Here is a 17,969-nt window from a genome sequence, read left to right as displayed (position 1 = left end):
GAATCAAATGGTAGCGCAACAATAGGGGCACTCGATTCGAGTTTTAGTTGCGCTCAAACACGAGAATTTTACTGTTTTCAGCGCATTTGTGTTATTATTTTGGTTCTTAACAACGAAGCAGAGCTGTTGATGCCAATTTGTACGCATTCCATTGTTTGTAGAACGAGAAATTAATGAATCATTGAGTCACCCTCCTTAGTATGGTGAAAATTGGCACTTTGCCCTACCCAGTTTTTGCACTTTTGCTAGAAAGTGCAAAAATGATGCAGTTCCAGTGCACTCCACTACACCGGTGTCAATCAATCGAAAATCCCATAAGATATCATTTGAAAAAAAATACTGTTTGGCTAAATAGTACATGTCTCGACAAACATATGATTACGGCCTAAAAACCAACTGTCAAAATCCACTTTGAATGGAAATTCCGGACAAACCGTTACACGCCAATCACAGATGTTGATAATAAACGAAAGAGAAAAGTTTTCTCTTTCATAAACTGTTGTGAACTGTGTTCGACTAGTAACGGTTTGTCTGGAATTTTCATTCAAAGTGGATTTTGACAGTTGGCTTTTAGGCCGTAATCATATGTTTGTCGAGATATGATTTGTTCATAATAGGTTTGTTCCAGTACCAGGAGAAACTGGAAGTACTCCGGAGTAAACAGGGAGAAACTCGTTCCTGTACTGTCTTCTTCTCTTTTTTCTTCTTCTGGTGGCAAACCGGAGTGAAAAGGAGCAAGAATTTTTTGCTCCGGAGCAACAGGGAGTAACTTCCATGTACTGGAACAAACCTAATGTATCACTGCATCGCAAAACTTTTGCTGGTAACAAATGGCTACCGCACCCTACTAAACTTGCGCATGGAAGAGAAAGAAGCGCATCCCAAAGCGGCACCGCGTGCTCAACTGAAAAAGAAAGAACCGAAGCGAACGCAAAGCGCAATTAGAGGAATCGATCAACACACAACATTCACGAAGAAGGTATCATATAAGTGAAATTTGAAGACCATCGCCAGAGCAGAGCAGTGCTCGATAGCTTGGGACCTCGTCAAGGCCAGTTAGTTCAGTGCCAGGTTCCATCGGCATCAAACGTACCATTGCGATCGCGTGCTCTGTCTGTTTTAAGAAAAAGTGAACAATCTCAGATTGGGCTTAATTTTTGAATTCCCACGGTCGGTTTGTGCAAAGCCTAGATGAAGTGATAATGAGCAATAACTGGTACTATCAGATAATAATTGTGGCGGCGCTCGGCAGCAGTATCGTCCTCAGTTGGTCATCAGCGGAAGCCGTTCGTTATGTGCCAAAATGGAAGAAACAGGTTGGAAGAAAGTTGATTTTTTTTCAACCACCCACTCTTATTAGAAACTTCCAGGTGGTCGCACAATTTCACCTTTCACGTGCGCGCATTTTTGTTTGTTTGTTTGTAATAATGAAACACATAATTGGTGGAGTTGGAATTGTGTTTTTGGGAGTGAAACTCTTGTAAATATGTAAATTACACCCCTGACGATCTGGATTCGCGTACAATATATGTGAGCAGAAGCAGCAATCCGAAAAGATGCAACTGTGTTCCATTACGAGAAAACTCGTCTACCTTTAGTTGAACTGGCTTAAAGCCACATGATATGATCAAAGCTCCGTTATGTTGTTATTCATTATCCATACACTTTGGACGGAAATCGTTCCCGATGGTGGTGTGCAAACGCAAAGATACAGACGTGTCGAAGAAAGGCCATAAAAAGAAAGCCGCAGCGGCATCGTGGACGCATTTAAGTTCATCACTTTTTGCTCGGTTAGACTCTTTGAATCATGCCAGTGTGAATTGGATAAACGCGGAGATCAATGCCCCGCCAAGAACCTACCTGGAGGGGTTATGACTTTGTTTCGTATGTGTGCGATGCGGTTTAAGGGTTATGAACAGGCGAAAGGTGTACTGTTAGATTACCAGTTCCCGTCAATCTGGGTCTCCGGTCGTTTATTGATCTATGCCACTCTGCATGGACGCAGAGTTTTGTCAAAAGTTGCTAATTGTTGTTTATCCCATTATCGCTTTATGTTTGAAAGGTGAAATCTGCTTTGACAAAAAATGGAGACCATTATTGTAATAGCTATTGATTTTAGAATTAACTCACGCTGCAATTGTTATTTAAGTGAAATCGCATAAAAGTGTATTTTTACTTCGATTAGTTGAATGAATGTAGGGCGGGCAGGGCACAGCATAGTTGGTAAGTCGATTGTCTTGCACGTAGCTCAACTGGGTTTGATTCCCAATCCCACTAATAAGGTGAGAGATTTTTCTATGTCGAAAAGAGGCGAAACAACTAATCATATGTTTGGCGAGAAATCTATTTAATCCCAATCCAATTTTGCTCGAGTTTCGATCTAGAACAGATTTTGACCAATGTGGTGTTACTGGCAACTTTGTATACTTTATGTTCGAATCTTTCATTCATTCTGGCAACAAAATTTGATGCAAGGTTTCTCTGCATTTGTTTGGTTTGATGCAGCAATTACATCAGTCAGTGTGATTAAACGTTACCACAGACTATCCGGCATAACACTCAAAAACAATTCTTCGCCCGCTTTAACGGTGGATTTAAATATATTTGTAGTTGGGACTGTGGCCACATTTGCAATTTTGGCGCCACTGGCATATGAACAAGCTTGGGAGGATTGCCCACTAGTGAAAAATTGTTTCCAAACCTGAGGGGTAACCCACTAGCAAATGAGTGTTTGGATTCGTGAATAAAATGTGGAGCTAGTGTTCTGGGAAAATTGCCGGACGATATTTTTTTAGGGAATTCCCTCATAGTGTTATGTCTGTTAGTCTGTGACGTTACTACCAAACTCTGATCATCGAACGGAAGGAGAAATGCGGTCAGAATGAATGTTCTATTCAGGGATGCCAAAGGTACCGGTAAACTACATTTTTTTCGGTATATTTACATTTGCACAAGCCGTACAGCCCGCTACAGCGACGCATCACTACAGCTCTTGCCAGAACGGTAGCCAAACCACAGAGTACATCTCTGTGACCAAACCGAGTACATTTTCCCGTAGAGCAGTAGAATACATTTTTGTTTTGCTGCTGTACTCTGACTGCTCGGTGAGAGTGTGGCGTAGTAATGTTTGTTCTCTCGCTTTGTACACTTTTCTCTGCGTAGTCAAAGGGAGAGGCCCGCACGCGAAACCGTTGATGCCGGTCGTGGCGTAAACGAACAGCATTCATTGACGTCGTTTGTGATTGAAAATATTGATTAGATTAAGAATATTAAAAAGTGTAAAATAAGGAAAGAGAAGCTGTACCGCTCGCGTCTGGTGGCTGTACTAGGGGCAGTATTTTTTGTCATGTTACTGCCTTGCTTACAGACTGCCGCACAGCGCTGGGCATCCTGTAATAGCGAAAGACAGCAGTGTCGAAAGAGAACCCAAGTAACCACTAAGCCGTAAAAATGGCATCAATTCAGTTCTATAGTCGCGTATAGAACAAGGGTAACTGAGCTTATAGGCATCATATTGTACATGAGTGCTGTTCAAAAGCCACTTTTGGCGAAATATTCGGCTGATATGCAGCCTACTCCCACGTTTCCACCGCGCCTATGGAGGAATGTCAAAACAATTTGTGTAATGGGTAGAACTCACTGGTTAGAAAAACAAAAACAAAACGAATATGGAGGAAAGACTGTTTTTCTCTCTTTCTATCTTTCATGGTCTATCTGCCACATGTGTTTGACTTTTTTCTATACAGCGTTTGATCCAGGTTCGAACTTCTGCTTCTAGAAGATATGGGGGATAAGTTGTTCCAGTGCGCTTGCTGTTTGATCCATTTGAGCATTTGGTCATATAAATGATATTTGCCGTTCTTAAATCGAACGGTTTTTGGTTCGATTGGAAGTTGATTTCACTCACCGACGAATAGAAGCATGGTTTTGGGAATATTTTATTTTTGAAATTACTTCCCTTCCTACACTAAACTTAAAAGTAATTCATCGCAGTTTCGTATCATTTTATGGTTCAAAGATTTAGTTAACTTTAATTTATTTGTGCCAAATCTCCGAAGCCGACAAGCTTTTTCTTGAGCTTACAAAGTACACCATATCATATTTGTTTTGATTTGGACTTCATTGCTTTAGTTTAATAGAAATGTCAAGCATAAACGGCATTATAAAAGCATCGCTGACTACCGCTTACGGCTTACAACTACAGGGTTTTTAGGCTCTAAAGTATAGCTTCATATACCCATATATGGTCTATTTTAATGCTTAATGCTTGTAATGCTTATAAACATTCGAAAAGCTTGTATAAAACTTATAAACATTTGTAAAGCTGATATGCAGCTTATAAACATTTGTAAAGCCCATATAAAGCTTATAAACATCGGACAGCTCTTATATAGTCAATATGCTGCTTACTTTGGTGCTTACTGGTTTGCTGGGAAATGAGAATGCAGGCAGAAAAATTACAGCAGCAGAAAAGGTAGGCATTTTGCATCCTTGGTTCTATTAGTGATCAGGATTACAAGTAAGCGTTTAAGCGGAATCCCAATGGTTCGGCCAGGACTCTGTCCAAAAAATTGAATTTGTCCGAGTCTTTCATTCAGAGAGCCAAGGACCGGGAGAAACTGCATACTTACTAAGTATAGAAGGCTCCAAATGGTGACGAACGACAAAATACGGCGGGAATTTCACAGGCCCGGAAACTGGACACCAAGATGCTGACAAAGCATCATTGTCTCATTACAGAGAATAGAGGTCCATCTTCAGCATTCAACTTGTGTTAAACCCCCTAACGTTTTCTAAGGTAGTTGGGATATCTCCACCAGGTGTGCTACCCAAGTAATCATAAGCATTAAGCCATTGCACTATATTGGCTATACATTTGCACTAATGTTGCTTTGAAACTCCATTACAGCATTAACAACGCAATAAAGCTCTATATTAGCATCAATAATGCATAACTGCACAGCCGACATATAGCATTATAGCTTGCTCTATATGCGTATATAACGCGTACATGCTTCAAGGATCTTTAAAACATGTAAGCTTTAAAAGTGCTTTTAATGCCATTATAGAGCAAATAAAAAGCTGATATAATGCTATTGTAATGCTGTGGGTGTATTTGTTATGCAACTCTTCTTGAACATTATATTCGGCATATTTCATTTCAATCAAACATGTGCAATATAGTCTACGGAGCAAACGCAGCGCACTTACCGTGAAGGACGTGGCAAGGTACCTCTCGAGACTTACTAAAGGTAATTTTCGTAAACATTCATATCATGTGAGAACGAAAACCCATTAAGGATATTCATTACAATGCATTAGAACAGAGTCAATTACGGTTTTAAACAGAATATTTTATTTTAATTTTTTTCCTTTTTGCTCATCATACCGCAAGGAAACATAAGAAATGGTTTTAAAACCATGACGGACAATGACAAACAACTGAAGCTTTTTAATAGCATTAGTAATGCCAATATAAGGCTTTCAAATATGACATTTGTGCGCTTTTGCTATATAATAGCATTAGTACTGCAGAAACGAGCTGTCAATCTCTGCACAGTAATAGCACTATATTTCGCCTTTTCTGGCATAATATCAGCATTATATAAGTATTTAGGGCTTCATGGCTTTTTAGGACAGCTTTATATGTGGATCTAAAGCAAATATTAGGCTACGTTATAATGCTTATTGGTTACTTGGGTAAGGCAAGGATACAACGGTGAATCTCATGAATACATCACACAACATCTGCAACGAGGTGCCCCACAACACAACCTCCAGCAGGAAAAGTCCAATAATCCATGGAGCACTCATATGAAATGGACTTCCGCTAACTACAAGACCAATGATGACCACTTTTAAAGCCGCGCTTAAAAACCAAATGCCCTAGACTAACAAAATATGTACCTCTAACGCTATCCAATTGTCAAACCATCCAAACTATTTCCTTGACCTGAAATACAGCGTAAAGGTTTTCGTAACAATGGTAAAATAAAAATACAAATACAAATTACTAGAAAATATTACTTTTTGCACTAAAAACTGGATTCTAACCGCACTGCGCACTCACTATTCTTCTATTAAATTTTTGTCATAGACTGGTTAGTTTGACTGGTCTGTCTATGAATGTACCATCTCTATCACTTGAAATATATGTGTCTTGACAGCTCGCAGTTTTCAGTAGCAGTTTGATCACTTGCACTTTGAAAGTGCGGAGTCCAGGAAAGAGCGCAATACTAGAAAATTTAATTTAGCTACCAAACTACTTCTACACTCAAAAAAAGTAAACGTTATGCCTATTTATTTTTTTTTGCAATTAACGGAGAAATATAGACACTATTTGCTGGAACATAAACCTAATGTGTGTATTTACAAGAAATATTAGTCTTACATTTACATTTCATAACTATTAGGCACATAAAACCCCATTCTATAACAATATGCATATATAACTTATGTGTGTGCATACATAGTTTATACAGTTGACACATAGAAGGTACCCGGTCAGCGTAGCAAGCAGAAAGTTAGCAAAAGTTAAGCAAAGCGAAATTGATGCTGGTAGAGTTTCTGCAAGCATTTTGCGCGATTTGTGCGAGAATTCTGGCAACGAATTCGCTCAAATGCAACAACCGTTTCTGACAGAAACGATTAAACCAACCGATGCTGCTCACTTTTATCCAGAATCCAGCCAGAAATGTACGGCCAAGATCTCTGCACACTTGCTGCCACATCTTTGTCAGATGTTTTGCTCGATTCGTGCAAAATTCTACCAGGTAGGAATTGCCAGGATCTTTGCACAGTTTATGTCCGAGTTTGTTAGCAGAGTGTAGTTGTGTGAGAAAACCGGGTAGGGTCTTCACCACACTTCAACGAACCTGTAAAAGGGTTTTCTTTCATAAATCATAAATAATACCGCAACCCAGAAACAGTTCAAATAATATGCCTTTCGCATTCTTTATTTGACCATTCTTTAGTATCGGTATGATCGACTCAAAGTACCTTCGAGTTTAGAGTTACATTACATTGTATGAGTCGCCTATGTCTTTATTCTACTCCCTAGTTCGACAGCGATGGATACTCATCACTTTACTACCTTCCCTACTCAGAGCGTCGGCATCGTCCGAACTAATGGCTAAAGCTTTCTCTCTCGCAATATTGCTCTCTTGTGGTATCCCGAGTGTACAGGTGTACAGAATAAACATAGTAATGATGAATTGATATTACATACCGAAAATTGATTTTCCAACACTTCCTCTCAATTTATCATTCCTAAACTGCTAACTAATTTGCAAAATCGAGTTTTATATAATGGTTTAGTAAACAAATCTGCAATCTGATCTTCACTTTTAATGTATTCCAGTATCATTTTCTTCTCTTTAATCAGATTTCTCATATACATATATTTAATATCGATGTGTTTGCTTCTTTGATGTTCTCTTGGCTCTCCTGCTATTCTAATACAGGGTATGTTGTCCTCGTATATAGTGAACGGGACAAATTGTATCCCAACTTCACGCAATATACCCGACATCCATACACCTTCTTTAGAAGCATAGCAAAGCGAAACCAACTCAGCCTCTGTAGACGAAAGTGTCACGAGCTGTTGCCTCTTGCTGCTCCAGGACACGATGTTTCCGTACACCGTAAAAGCATATCCCGAATTAGACCGACGTTCCTCAACGTCATTCGCGAAGTCAGCATCCGCATAACCCTTAAGTGGCACGTCGTCTTTATCTTGATGATATAGCAAACGAAAAGATATCGTCCCTTTAAGGTATCGAAGAATCCTCTTCAACCCAATCCAGTGTTCCTCACTTGGACAGCTCTGAAATTGACTCAAAATATTTACAGCAATTGTTATATCAGGTCTAGACATCAGGGATAAATACTGCAAACAACCCAGAAGTTCCTTATACGGTTCATTAGTTAAGTTTCCTGATTTCACCCATTTACAATTTGCATCCATAGGGGTGGCAACTGGTTTACAATCTGTCATTCCAAATCTGTTCAATATTTTGGCAATGTAAGTCGATTGAAATAATTCTAATGATCCCTTTTCAATATTTCGTGTACATTCCAGCCCTAAGAAAGTTTTCAACTGTCCCAAATCCTTCATTTTAAATATTTTAGAAAGATTGTTTTTAATCCAATGGACATTCTCGGTATTACATCCAAAAATAAGAATATCGTCAACGTATAATACAATGAATAACCCTTTTTCAAAACAAGCATACAGGCAAGTATCACTGTTCAGCTGTTTGAAACCCAACTTAGAAATAGTTTCAGTGAAATGATGATTCCAACTTCTACCCGCTTGTTTTAAACCATACAAACTCTTGTTTAGTTTGCAAATTCTTGTATTTTCATTCTTGGTTCGAGGTAAATTCATAAATATTTCTTCTTCCAAATTCCCATATAGGAAGGCAGTTTTTACGTCCATTTGATGAATTAACCACTTTTTCTTCACAGCAATTGCCAGCATAGTCCTAACCGTGGTCATTTTCGCAACTGGCGCAAAGGTTTCCGAATAATCTAACCCTGGCCTCTGTGAGCAACCTTTGGCAACAAGTCGAGCTTTGTACCGTGGTAAACCACCTTCATTTTTGATGCCGAACACCCACATGGAATTGATAGTTTTTCTTCCCTTAGGAAGCCCACTAACCAATGTCCACGTGTTGTTATCATCCAAAGCCATAAGCTCTTCATTCATTGCTTGTTCCCACTTGTGCCAATCGTCGCGTTGCATTAATTCATCAATTCGTTGTGGTACCTCTTCAGAATTATGAGACATAACAAAACTAGTTTCAAAATTATTCAGCCATGCTGGGGTTCTCGTGTTTCTTTGACTTCGGCGTCTCTCATCAATAGCTATATCTTCGAGGTCATTAGAAACATTCTCGGTGTCCACAAATTCATCTTCACTATCAGAAGCATTAGCTGATTCAATCTGAGGGTCTATTAATTCTTGTTCATTTTCTATTTCGCATTCTGTTAAAATTTCTTTCTCGTGAAATTCAACTTGCTTGCGTTCCTCGTCAATAAAACTTCGGAAATAGAAATTATTTTCATCGAATTTTACGTCTCGTGAAATTATTATTTTCCCTTCGTCTTCGTCCCATAGTCTATATCCATTTGGTGCGTACCCAACCATAGTAAGAACTTTACTTCGTTTGTCTAATTTCGTCCGATGTTCTTTATTAACGTGTGCATAAGCTAAACAACCAAATACTTTGAGCTTACTTACATCGGGCTTACTTCCAAACCACATTTCATACGGTGTTTTCAACACCTTCAACGCACTTGTTGGACTACGATTTAGTGTATAGCATGAAGCATATAATGCTTCCCCCCACAAACTCATTGGTGCATTACTTTCATGTAAAATGGTTCTTACTTTTTCCATTAGGCTTCGGTTCATTCTCTCGCTTACCCCATTTTGTTGAGGTGTATACGGAGCGGTAGGTATCATTTGTATTCCTCTTCCTCGACAGAAGGCCAAAAATTCTTTACCATAATACTCGCCTCCGTTATCAGACCTCAGTTTAGAAATACGAAGAGAGAAATGAGAATTAGCAATAGCCTCAAATTCTTTAAATTTTTCAAGAACTTCACTTTTTTTGACTCAACAAGTAGACCATGACAAAATGTGTGAAATCATCTGTGAAAGTAACAAAATACCTGTAACCATCATGTGTCACTTCAGGCAATTTACCACAAACATCGGAATGAACTAGTTCTAATGGCCTTGATGATCGTATTCTTGGATCAATGTTAAATTTTTCTCGCGTTTGTTTCCCAAAAATGCATGAATTGCATCCAAACGGGCTCGCAATCATGGAAGATGGTACTAGATTCAACCTCTCAACCATATTGTCTCTTACCAGTCTGGATAAACTTTGCATTCCCAAGTGTCCAAAACGAGCATGCCATAATTCAGTTTCATTCAATCCTTTACCTGTTAATGCTTTACCAATATTTTGAACTAAAAACAGTTCCAAAATATAGAGACCATTTACCTTTTTACCTGTGATAATAACATGACCTGTCTCATCAAGTATTTCCACCATATCATTCCTGAAAACAACTGATTTTCCAGTAGATTCAATACGAGAAACTGATAGGAGATTTGAGCTTAATTCCGGAATGAAAAGCACGTCGTAAATATCAACCTTACGCATTTTATTGGTCCTCAAACAACAGTTTCCCTGTCTCTTACCAATGATACCGGTACCAGTTTTAGCGGTATCAATTTTTAGTTCCTGGCAGTCCCACATCTCGTTGAACGCTCTTATGTCTTTAAACATATGTTGAGTAGCGCCGGAATCCATCACCACTGGAATAAACGTTGTCGATTGAACGGGAAATTTTCGTGAGTCCATACAGAAAACTCGAGAGTCCTGCACAAAATCGTCGTTCAGCCTTTTTAATGGCACTCGTACCATGAAGCTACCATTCTGACGTGTGACTAACGCTACATCCCGATGCTTTCCATCCGCGTGCATCTCTACCTGAGGCTTATCCTGCTGCTTTTTATTCCTCCACTGTCGACAAAAACGTTGTTTGTGGCCTGGCTTACCACAATGGAAGCAAACAAGTTGTTTCTTCTGTGGTTTTTGCGTTGGCTGCTTGCCGTTCCCAACCATCGCCACTTGTCGATCGAAATTTTGTCCGCTCGCACCAGAATTCTCCGCGTCCAGAAAAATGCGTCTTATCTGATCAAGCGACATCTTCTCTATGTCGTCCTTTCTCACAACCGACAACGCTCCGAGAATATGTTGATATCTCTCCGGTATGGCAACCAGTAGTGTATTTAACTGCTCAATACTGGTAACAGTTTCTCCCATACACTCAAGTTGTCGAACAATCTCTTCGTGAGAAGCAAAAAGCTCTTTGAGAGATTTAAATCTCTGCGTCTTGAGCGTGTACAATCTTGTTCGCAGCCCAAGCATGGCTACCGCACCTTGCTTCTGGTAAACTTGATCCAACCGAGTCATGATTTCTCTTGCATATTTACAATGCAGCACATGCCCCATCGGTTCATCATCTAGTGCCAGCCAAAGCTCATTAACAGCAGCGTCGTCATCTTTCAGACGTTTTGCCAGTTTCTCTTTCCTTTCAGCTTCCTGTTCGGCTGAAGCCCCTACTGCCGCTTCAAAATATTCTTCTTCCTCGGGAGTTTTCTCGAGGGCATGCAACAAACCTTCATGCTTGAAGTGTTGCTCCATCCTCTTTCGCCAAAGAGGGAAAGATTTTTCGTCTCCTTTGAATACCGGAACGATTACTCTTTTCAATCGGTTGTCCATAATTGAAGATATGTCAATACCTGGAAACCTTACAAATGTTAGAAATTAAATAATTTCCCCTTCTTTCAACATAGAGCACTAGCTGTGTAGACAATATTCGGAGCTTTGCCCCACAGACAAAACAGATCTCTGTCTGAGCAAATGCAACGAAAAGTCACTCCACAAAAAGCCTCTGAACCCAACAAAAATAATCGAGAATAATTGTTCCGCAGAAAGGGTGGTCTCCGCCTGAACAATTCTCAATTCTTCCAAAGCAATTATCTGTTAGGACAATTTACTCTGGGCCCATAACCTGTTAGCAGAGTGTAGTTGTGTGAGAAACCCGGGTAGGGTCTTCACCACACTTCAACGAACCTGTAAAAGGGTTTTCTTTCATAAATCATAAATAATACCGCAACCCAGAAACAGTTCAAATAATATGCCTTTCGCATTCTTTATTTGACCATTCTTTAGTATCGGTATGATCGACTCAAAGTACCTTCGAGTTTAGAGTTACATTACATTGTATGAGTCGCCTATGTCTTTATTCTACTCCCTAGTTCGACAGCGATGGATACTCATCACTTTACTACCTTCCCTACTCAGAGCGTCGGCATCGTCCGAACTAATGGCTAAAGCTTTCTCTCTCGCAATATTGCTCTCTTGTGGTATCCCGAGTGTACAGGTGTACAGAATAAACATAGTAATGATGAATTGATATTACATACCGAAAATTGATTTTCCAACAGAGTTATGCCAGGGTGTTGCTCGATTCCTGTCAAAATTTGCCAGAAAACGCGAGCGAAACCGAGTTCGCCCTAGCTCAACTAACCCGACAGGATACGCGCAGAAATCTGACAGGGCTGCCAAACCAAGACTTACAGAAATCTAGCAGAGCGGTCTCTTCCAGAAAATTTGCTCACTGGGACTTAGGTCCGAAACTGAGTTAGTTTCTGCTTCAAGCGAAACCGACATTAGCAAAGGTGGTAACCCTATTACCCTGTAAAAAAGTTTTTCAATTAGATGAATTCCACAATTTTACAATAAGAAACCTGTTCCGGGGTACTCTCAGTAAGCATCTCAATTCTTGGCATACTGACACAATATATAAAGACAAATACCCGACGGGAATGTTCGGATAACAAGTTAAAATTTGTCCCACATAATTCACCCCTTACAATCATCCAATTTACCCCTGGGGGTGAAAACCACTGATCCAGAAGGATTCAAGGATTATCAAAAACGCCGATCAGCTATGTTGGTTTTCAAAACGACAGCTAACACCATTGTTTACTAGTTACCTAAATGTTTGCTTGGATTTCCATTTGCACACAAAGTCCGTAGCATGTTGCACGCTTACCTCACTTCTCACCCTAATAAAAAATATACACGAACTTTAACCCATATAGTGCAACGATTCCACATATTGTTTGGATGATACCCTGAATAGGTCGTTAGGCTCTTGAATCATAAGATATTTATTAGGACACCTAGTTACTGCCAAAGCCGAATAAACCTTAGAACTCCAAGCTCCTCGACCTGGACATTTGACAGCGACTATCCTTCTTTGTCTAACATCCAACAATATCCTACACAATATAGAATATGGAATGTAGCGATCAATTTGATGTTGTTCACATCGGTTACCTACCGCTTTTGAAAAATTGAAACAAGATATAAAAATCGCTAAAATGCCAATATTTGGAATCAATTACAATTGTATTTTCATTGTTTCGATCCTAGCTCATGGATCGATTTTCAGGTACCCACATTACTACAACGTAAACAAATATTCCAAGGAAGGCATCTGGTACTGTTGATATTTCTGCTACACTCCAATGATGTACAACTAGTGCTGAAGACTTCACCACTGTCGCTCGCGGATGATCTCAAGATATTTCGTCCGATTCGCTTATTGAAAGATTGATAGTTTCTGCAACATCCGCATCCAGTTAAGATATAGAAAGCATCGCATGTGTGTATATGATGTACTCAATGATCTCATTCTCACGAAAAGAAGAGCTGGTTGCTTTTGTCTGCAGAAATGGAATGTGAAATTTTTTTTACTACCGAAAACCTGCTTGGCACGCGGGAAGTACTGTAAAATTCGCTTCGTATTTGCAGCAAGACGGGGTCCTCTTACTAGTGTCCTGGGTTTTCACTCGTTACCTTAGGTTCATTGGCCACCGCTGCTGATTTTTTGCTATATCACACGTTTTCGTGTAATATCAATAGAAACGGACATCAAAGAAAATGAATGTCATTTTGACGAAAATTTTTATTGTCGAAATTATGCCCGAGATCCGAGTGTTCGGAATTCGATCAGAACACAAAACCGAATACCATTTACTCAGTCCATTATTTAGAATCAGCATCAAATTGCTTCTAGATATCATAATTTTGTTTAGTTCAAATAATAGCTTAAACACATAGAACTTAAATAATGTCCTACCGTATCGTGAAACATTCGAGACATTATCTGGGACAAGCAGTCCAAACTCTGGATTGTGCCGCCTAACTCGAAACTTCTAGTCCCTTAATACAGCATATAACTCATAGCAATTTGACACCCAACGGTCTTCCCCACAGGCCTGTGAGCTTCCGTCTGCCCAGAACGAGTACTCGCATTACGTGTGCGACGATAACGGCGATGTCAAGTGTCTTCCAGGCTGGACTGGCGACCTGTGCGATGTGCCCATCTGCAAGAAAGGTTGCGACCCGCTGAACGGATACTGCAAACGACCGAACGAGTGCCGCTGCAAACTCGGATTCTACGGAGACAACTGCAATCGCTGTATTCCACTGCCCGGCTGCCAACATGGTGGATGCCAGCAGTCATTCGAATGCGTCTGCCACAAGGGTTGGGACGGGATCTTCTGCTCGGAGCGTGAGTTGTAGCCTCAATGTAGTAACCTTTAATAGTTGTATATTGGTTATGATAATTTTTAGCGATTTGCCGAGCGGATTGTCACCCCTCTCGTGGTTACTGCGAAAAACCTGGGGAATGCCGTTGCCGTCTGGGCTGGTCTGGTCCAACGTGTCGTGACTGTCAGGTTCTACCGGGATGCCAACGTGGAACTTGTACAAAACCGTTGGAATGCAAATGTATGCCCGGATGGACTGGCATCCTGTGTCAAACTCGTAAGTTAACGAGCAATTTTAACAGACAACTACTAACAATCATTTTTAATTTCAGCAATCTGCGCTAACAACTGCAGCCGTGATCACGGTTACTGCCGTCGTCCCGGGGAGTGTCGTTGCCGTGTCGGCTGGATGGGAGATGAATGCAACAAGTGTCACCCGTACCCGGGCTGTAAGAACGGAGACTGCCGGCGACCATGGGAATGTAACTGCAAACCCGGCTGGGGTGGAATGCTATGCGACGAAGAGTTAAATTATTGCGAGAAGAACCCGAACACGTGCCAGAACGGTGCAAAATGTACATCGCTGATCAAGGACGATGGTTTCTACAAGTGTGAATGTCCCTCGGGGTACAAGGGGATGCATTGCGAAATTCCTCCACCCTCGATGACGACCAGTTCAACGACTACGACAGCAGCAACGATTAGCACTGCTGAGACAACAACGGTCGACAGTCAGGAACATGTGCATGAAAATGAGCAAATGACAAGTTTGAGGCTACAGCTCAGCAATGTGACAACGCAATACCCTGGGGAGGACTATCTAAGCGATGAATTTAGCGCCGAGGACGTGGACAATGAGGCCTGAATAGTTTTGACTTTTCTATCAAATATCACTGAAGGAGCATTTACATATTTATAAATATTTATTTATTTATTTACAAAACATATTTATTAAACCACAAACCATTTAACAAAATTATCTGAAATTTATTTAGTCTTTGGGAAGACTTTCTAACAAATCTACCACCATTCGGTTGCTTTCCAAAATATCAGTCTTCTTATCGAGTTTCTGAGGTTTGAATGATCTTACCTTGGAGTGACCAAAGTTGAAATTCTTAGTGCACTTTGCAGCACTGGAAGAACTACCAGTATCCACCGGTTCGACGTCCATTTCCGTTGAATTCACTATTGTCTCGGAATATGATGAATGTGGTTTAGATTTCTTTTGAGTTGGAATTTGCTTGTCGAAACGAAAGTTGTGAGGAAACTTGTGCTCTTTGATGCAGTGATCCCGACGTTCTAGGGAGTCTCGACTTTTGTGTGGACATTCTTCCAAAAAGCAGTCGTACTGTAAACGTAAAAAAGATTAACTTGGCAATTAAGTAGGTATAATTGTATATCACTACATTACCATAGGTCTCTTCCCTGATTGGACCTGAGCTGCAAAGTAGGAATCATGCGTTTCCGATAGATGGAGATCCAGCAAGTGACCACTGGGTAGTGTTTTCTTACATTCTCCGCACGTGTACCGATGTTGTGAGTTGTAGTGAGACTCGTAGTCTTGAACCAGAGAACAACTGTAGCAGCAGTTTGGAACGTTGCATATTATTTCTCTGATGGATAGCAACGCATTTTAATAGAATTCCAATTCAATCTTGTAATGTTTCAGTCTACTCACGTTCTTTCCTGCTTCTCGGCATCGTCGTTCAACCGGTCGGTATCACTCAACACACCGAGTCGAATAAACTTTTTTAAATAAAAGTTTCCCTCGGTAAAGAAAATGTCATCTTTTTCGCGAAAGCCGGTTCCGTATTTATTCAACAGCGCCAGAATAGCATCCGGTGAAGTAAAATCATCTGCCATTGTTATACGTTCTAGACGATTGGTTAGTTTCTTACGAGGAACAACCGGCACAAGATGTTTTGTTTTTGTTTTGACCCATACCCGCTGAACGCCACCAAGAATAAAAGGAATGCAAAAGTATCGCAAAAATATCGATAGATATTGGTGCAGCGAGGAAGTTTAGCGACGCCGACCGATAGGTGTCGCTCGTGGTAGGCAGTCAGTTCATGAATCTCTTTTACGACTGCAGCGCTGTCCAAGCGGCAACTGTGAAACTGAGCAAGGTTTTTCAAGTACACCAAATTCTTTTTTTGTGCATGGGATGCGTAGGGTGCAAAAAACCGTGTGAGAAAAATCCGTGCTATTTCGAAAAACTGTGTAAAAGATCCGTGCTATTTTAAGAAACCATGCAAAATATCCGCGTTATTTCCAGAAATTGTGCAAAAAAAATCTGAGAAAGATTTATTTTTAACAGATTATTGGTTATGGTATTTGATAATAAATAATGTTAGAAATATTAGTTTCTAGATTTGCTGACCTTACAGCTGTTTGAAAATTACCGAACCGAATCGAATGGGTTCGGTAGATTTTATTTTTATTGAAATATTAAAGTTGCGCCTTTCGCTTTTTCCCCTATTTGCAGAGTGGACAACTAATGCGCATCTTGTGTACATGTTTTAAAATCAACTTGCGCATCATCCAGACCAGTTGCGATTTAGTTGCACAAGCTGAAAATAGGAGAAAAACCGAAAGGCGCAAGTTCACTATTTCGATTTTCAACTGCAACCAGAATATCTATGTACACCTTGTTAACCACACCCTTATGTGACCCCTATCCACTAATGCTGATTTCGTTTTTAGAATCGAGTCGCTCTAGGTTCGCTCTGAGCTGTCACTTTTGTATGAATTTTGTAAATATTAGAGCGAACCTAGGGCGAATCTGTTCTAAAACCGAAATCAGCATAAGTCAATCCCTCGTTCAGTGCATAAAGCAAACGCCTATCAGGCGAATTCTCATTCTCGAGCGCGACCATGCAAGAGTGCAGTGCGTTTTGTATTTTCTCTGGCTAAAATAAAAGTACCGTAAAAGTTCTTTATTTACTTCGAGCATCCGATTTGTTACGCTGGATTTCCGCTGTGAACCGTGACATTCCCGTCAGGTTATGGGCTCAGCAGAATCGGTGAACAAGTGATGTGATTTTTTGCATTGTTCGATTTGACTGTCCGGGAGTGATGCCGCGATGTGAAGAATAAGAAGAACAGTTGCAAAAGCCCGTGTGCGCGAGTATAAAGAAACGCTGCTTTTTAAATCGTAAAAAGTGAACTGTTTGCTGGTGAAAATGAACGACCCGAAGTTTGTGATTCCGAAACTGAACGGTACAAATTGGCAGACGTGGCAAGTGCGCGTTGAGAATCTGCTTTCCCGGGAAGATTTGTGGCATGTTATTGCCGAAGAGATTCCGGATGTGCAAAACGGTGGAAAAATGCCGACCGTAAAGCGAAAGCAACTTTAGCGCTTTTACTGGAAGATAACCAGTTGCCACTGGTGAAGAAAAGTGTGCATGCCCGTCACGCGTTTGATGCACTGAAAGCGTACCACCAGAAGACAGCAAGATCGATTCGCTTAGCGTTGTTGAAAAAATAGTGTGCGATTAATCTGCCAGTTCGCGGTGATTTAGAGCAGCATTTGCTAGAAGTGGATGAACTTTTTGATCGTCTTCATGCTGCCGGCACAGATCTAGACAAGGAAACAAAAGTTTGTATGCTTTTGCGAAGCCTGCCTCCTTCATTCGACGGTCTCGTTACGGCGCTAGACACTCGGTCTGATGATGATATTTCGTTGGATTTTGTGAAGTCCAGGCTGATGGACGACTCCCCTGCGACAGCTGGAAAGGGGAGCTGGAGCTCCAAAAGTGGAGAAAGCAATGCGTACCGCAGAAGGCAACCAATGTGAAAGGCCTGTGTGTCACTTTTATAAAAA

At 40.5% G+C, this 17,969-nt stretch overlaps 2 protein-coding genes across 2 annotated transcripts; one reads left to right on the top strand and one right to left on the bottom strand.

Moving 5' to 3' along the window:
- The first annotated feature begins 1,077 nt into the window (after window positions 1-1,077).
- LOC131689968 (delta-like protein 1) lies at window positions 1,078-15,098 on the top strand. The gene is made up of 4 exons (XM_058975391.1): window positions 1,078-1,316; window positions 13,872-14,169; window positions 14,232-14,423; window positions 14,479-15,098. Exons 1-4 carry the CDS (start codon window positions 1,203-1,205, stop codon window positions 15,009-15,011), a joined length of 1,137 nt encoding a protein of 378 aa, XP_058831374.1. The 5' UTR covers window positions 1,078-1,202; the 3' UTR covers window positions 15,012-15,098.
- Window positions 15,099-15,109: 11 nt separating this feature from the next.
- LOC131689967 (protein lethal(2)k10201) lies at window positions 15,110-16,094 on the bottom strand. Its single transcript, XM_058975390.1, has 3 exons — window positions 15,825-16,094; window positions 15,558-15,759; window positions 15,110-15,494 (listed from the first exon to the last, which is right to left on the bottom strand). The coding sequence occupies exons 1-3, from the start codon at window positions 16,007-16,009 to the stop codon at window positions 15,138-15,140; spliced, it is 744 nt and encodes a 247-aa protein (XP_058831373.1). The 5' UTR covers window positions 16,010-16,094; the 3' UTR covers window positions 15,110-15,137.
- Between the last annotated feature and the right edge of the window lie 1,875 nt (window positions 16,095-17,969).

This window comes from Topomyia yanbarensis, chromosome 3 (assembly GCF_030247195.1).
Source record: "Topomyia yanbarensis strain Yona2022 chromosome 3, ASM3024719v1, whole genome shotgun sequence".
Lineage (NCBI taxonomy): Eukaryota > Metazoa > Arthropoda > Insecta > Diptera > Culicidae > Topomyia > Topomyia yanbarensis.
This window is presented reverse-complemented; position numbering and strand designations above follow the sequence as displayed.

Bases quoted from the DNA above. Each gene is read 5' to 3' on its own strand.
- LOC131689968 (XM_058975391.1), top strand. From the start codon at position 1,203: ATGAGCAATAACTGGTACTATCAGATAATAATTGTGGCGGCGCTCGGC. The intron at 14,170-14,231 runs GTGAGTTGTAGC...GATAATTTTTAG, and splicing joins CGGGATCTTCTGCTCGGAGC to CGATTTGCCGAGCGGATTGT. The intron at 14,424-14,478 runs GTAAGTTAACGA...TTTTAATTTCAG, and splicing joins TGGCATCCTGTGTCAAACTC to CAATCTGCGCTAACAACTGC.
- LOC131689967 (XM_058975390.1), bottom strand. From the start codon at position 16,009: ATGGCAGATGATTTTACTTCACCGGATGCTATTCTGGCGCTGTTGAAT. The intron at 15,760-15,824 runs GTGAGTAGACTG...GCTATCCATCAG, and splicing joins GCCGAGAAGCAGGAAAGAAC to AGAAATAATATGCAACGTTC. The intron at 15,495-15,557 runs GTAATGTAGTGA...TTACGTTTACAG, and splicing joins AATCAGGGAAGAGACCTATG to TACGACTGCTTTTTGGAAGA.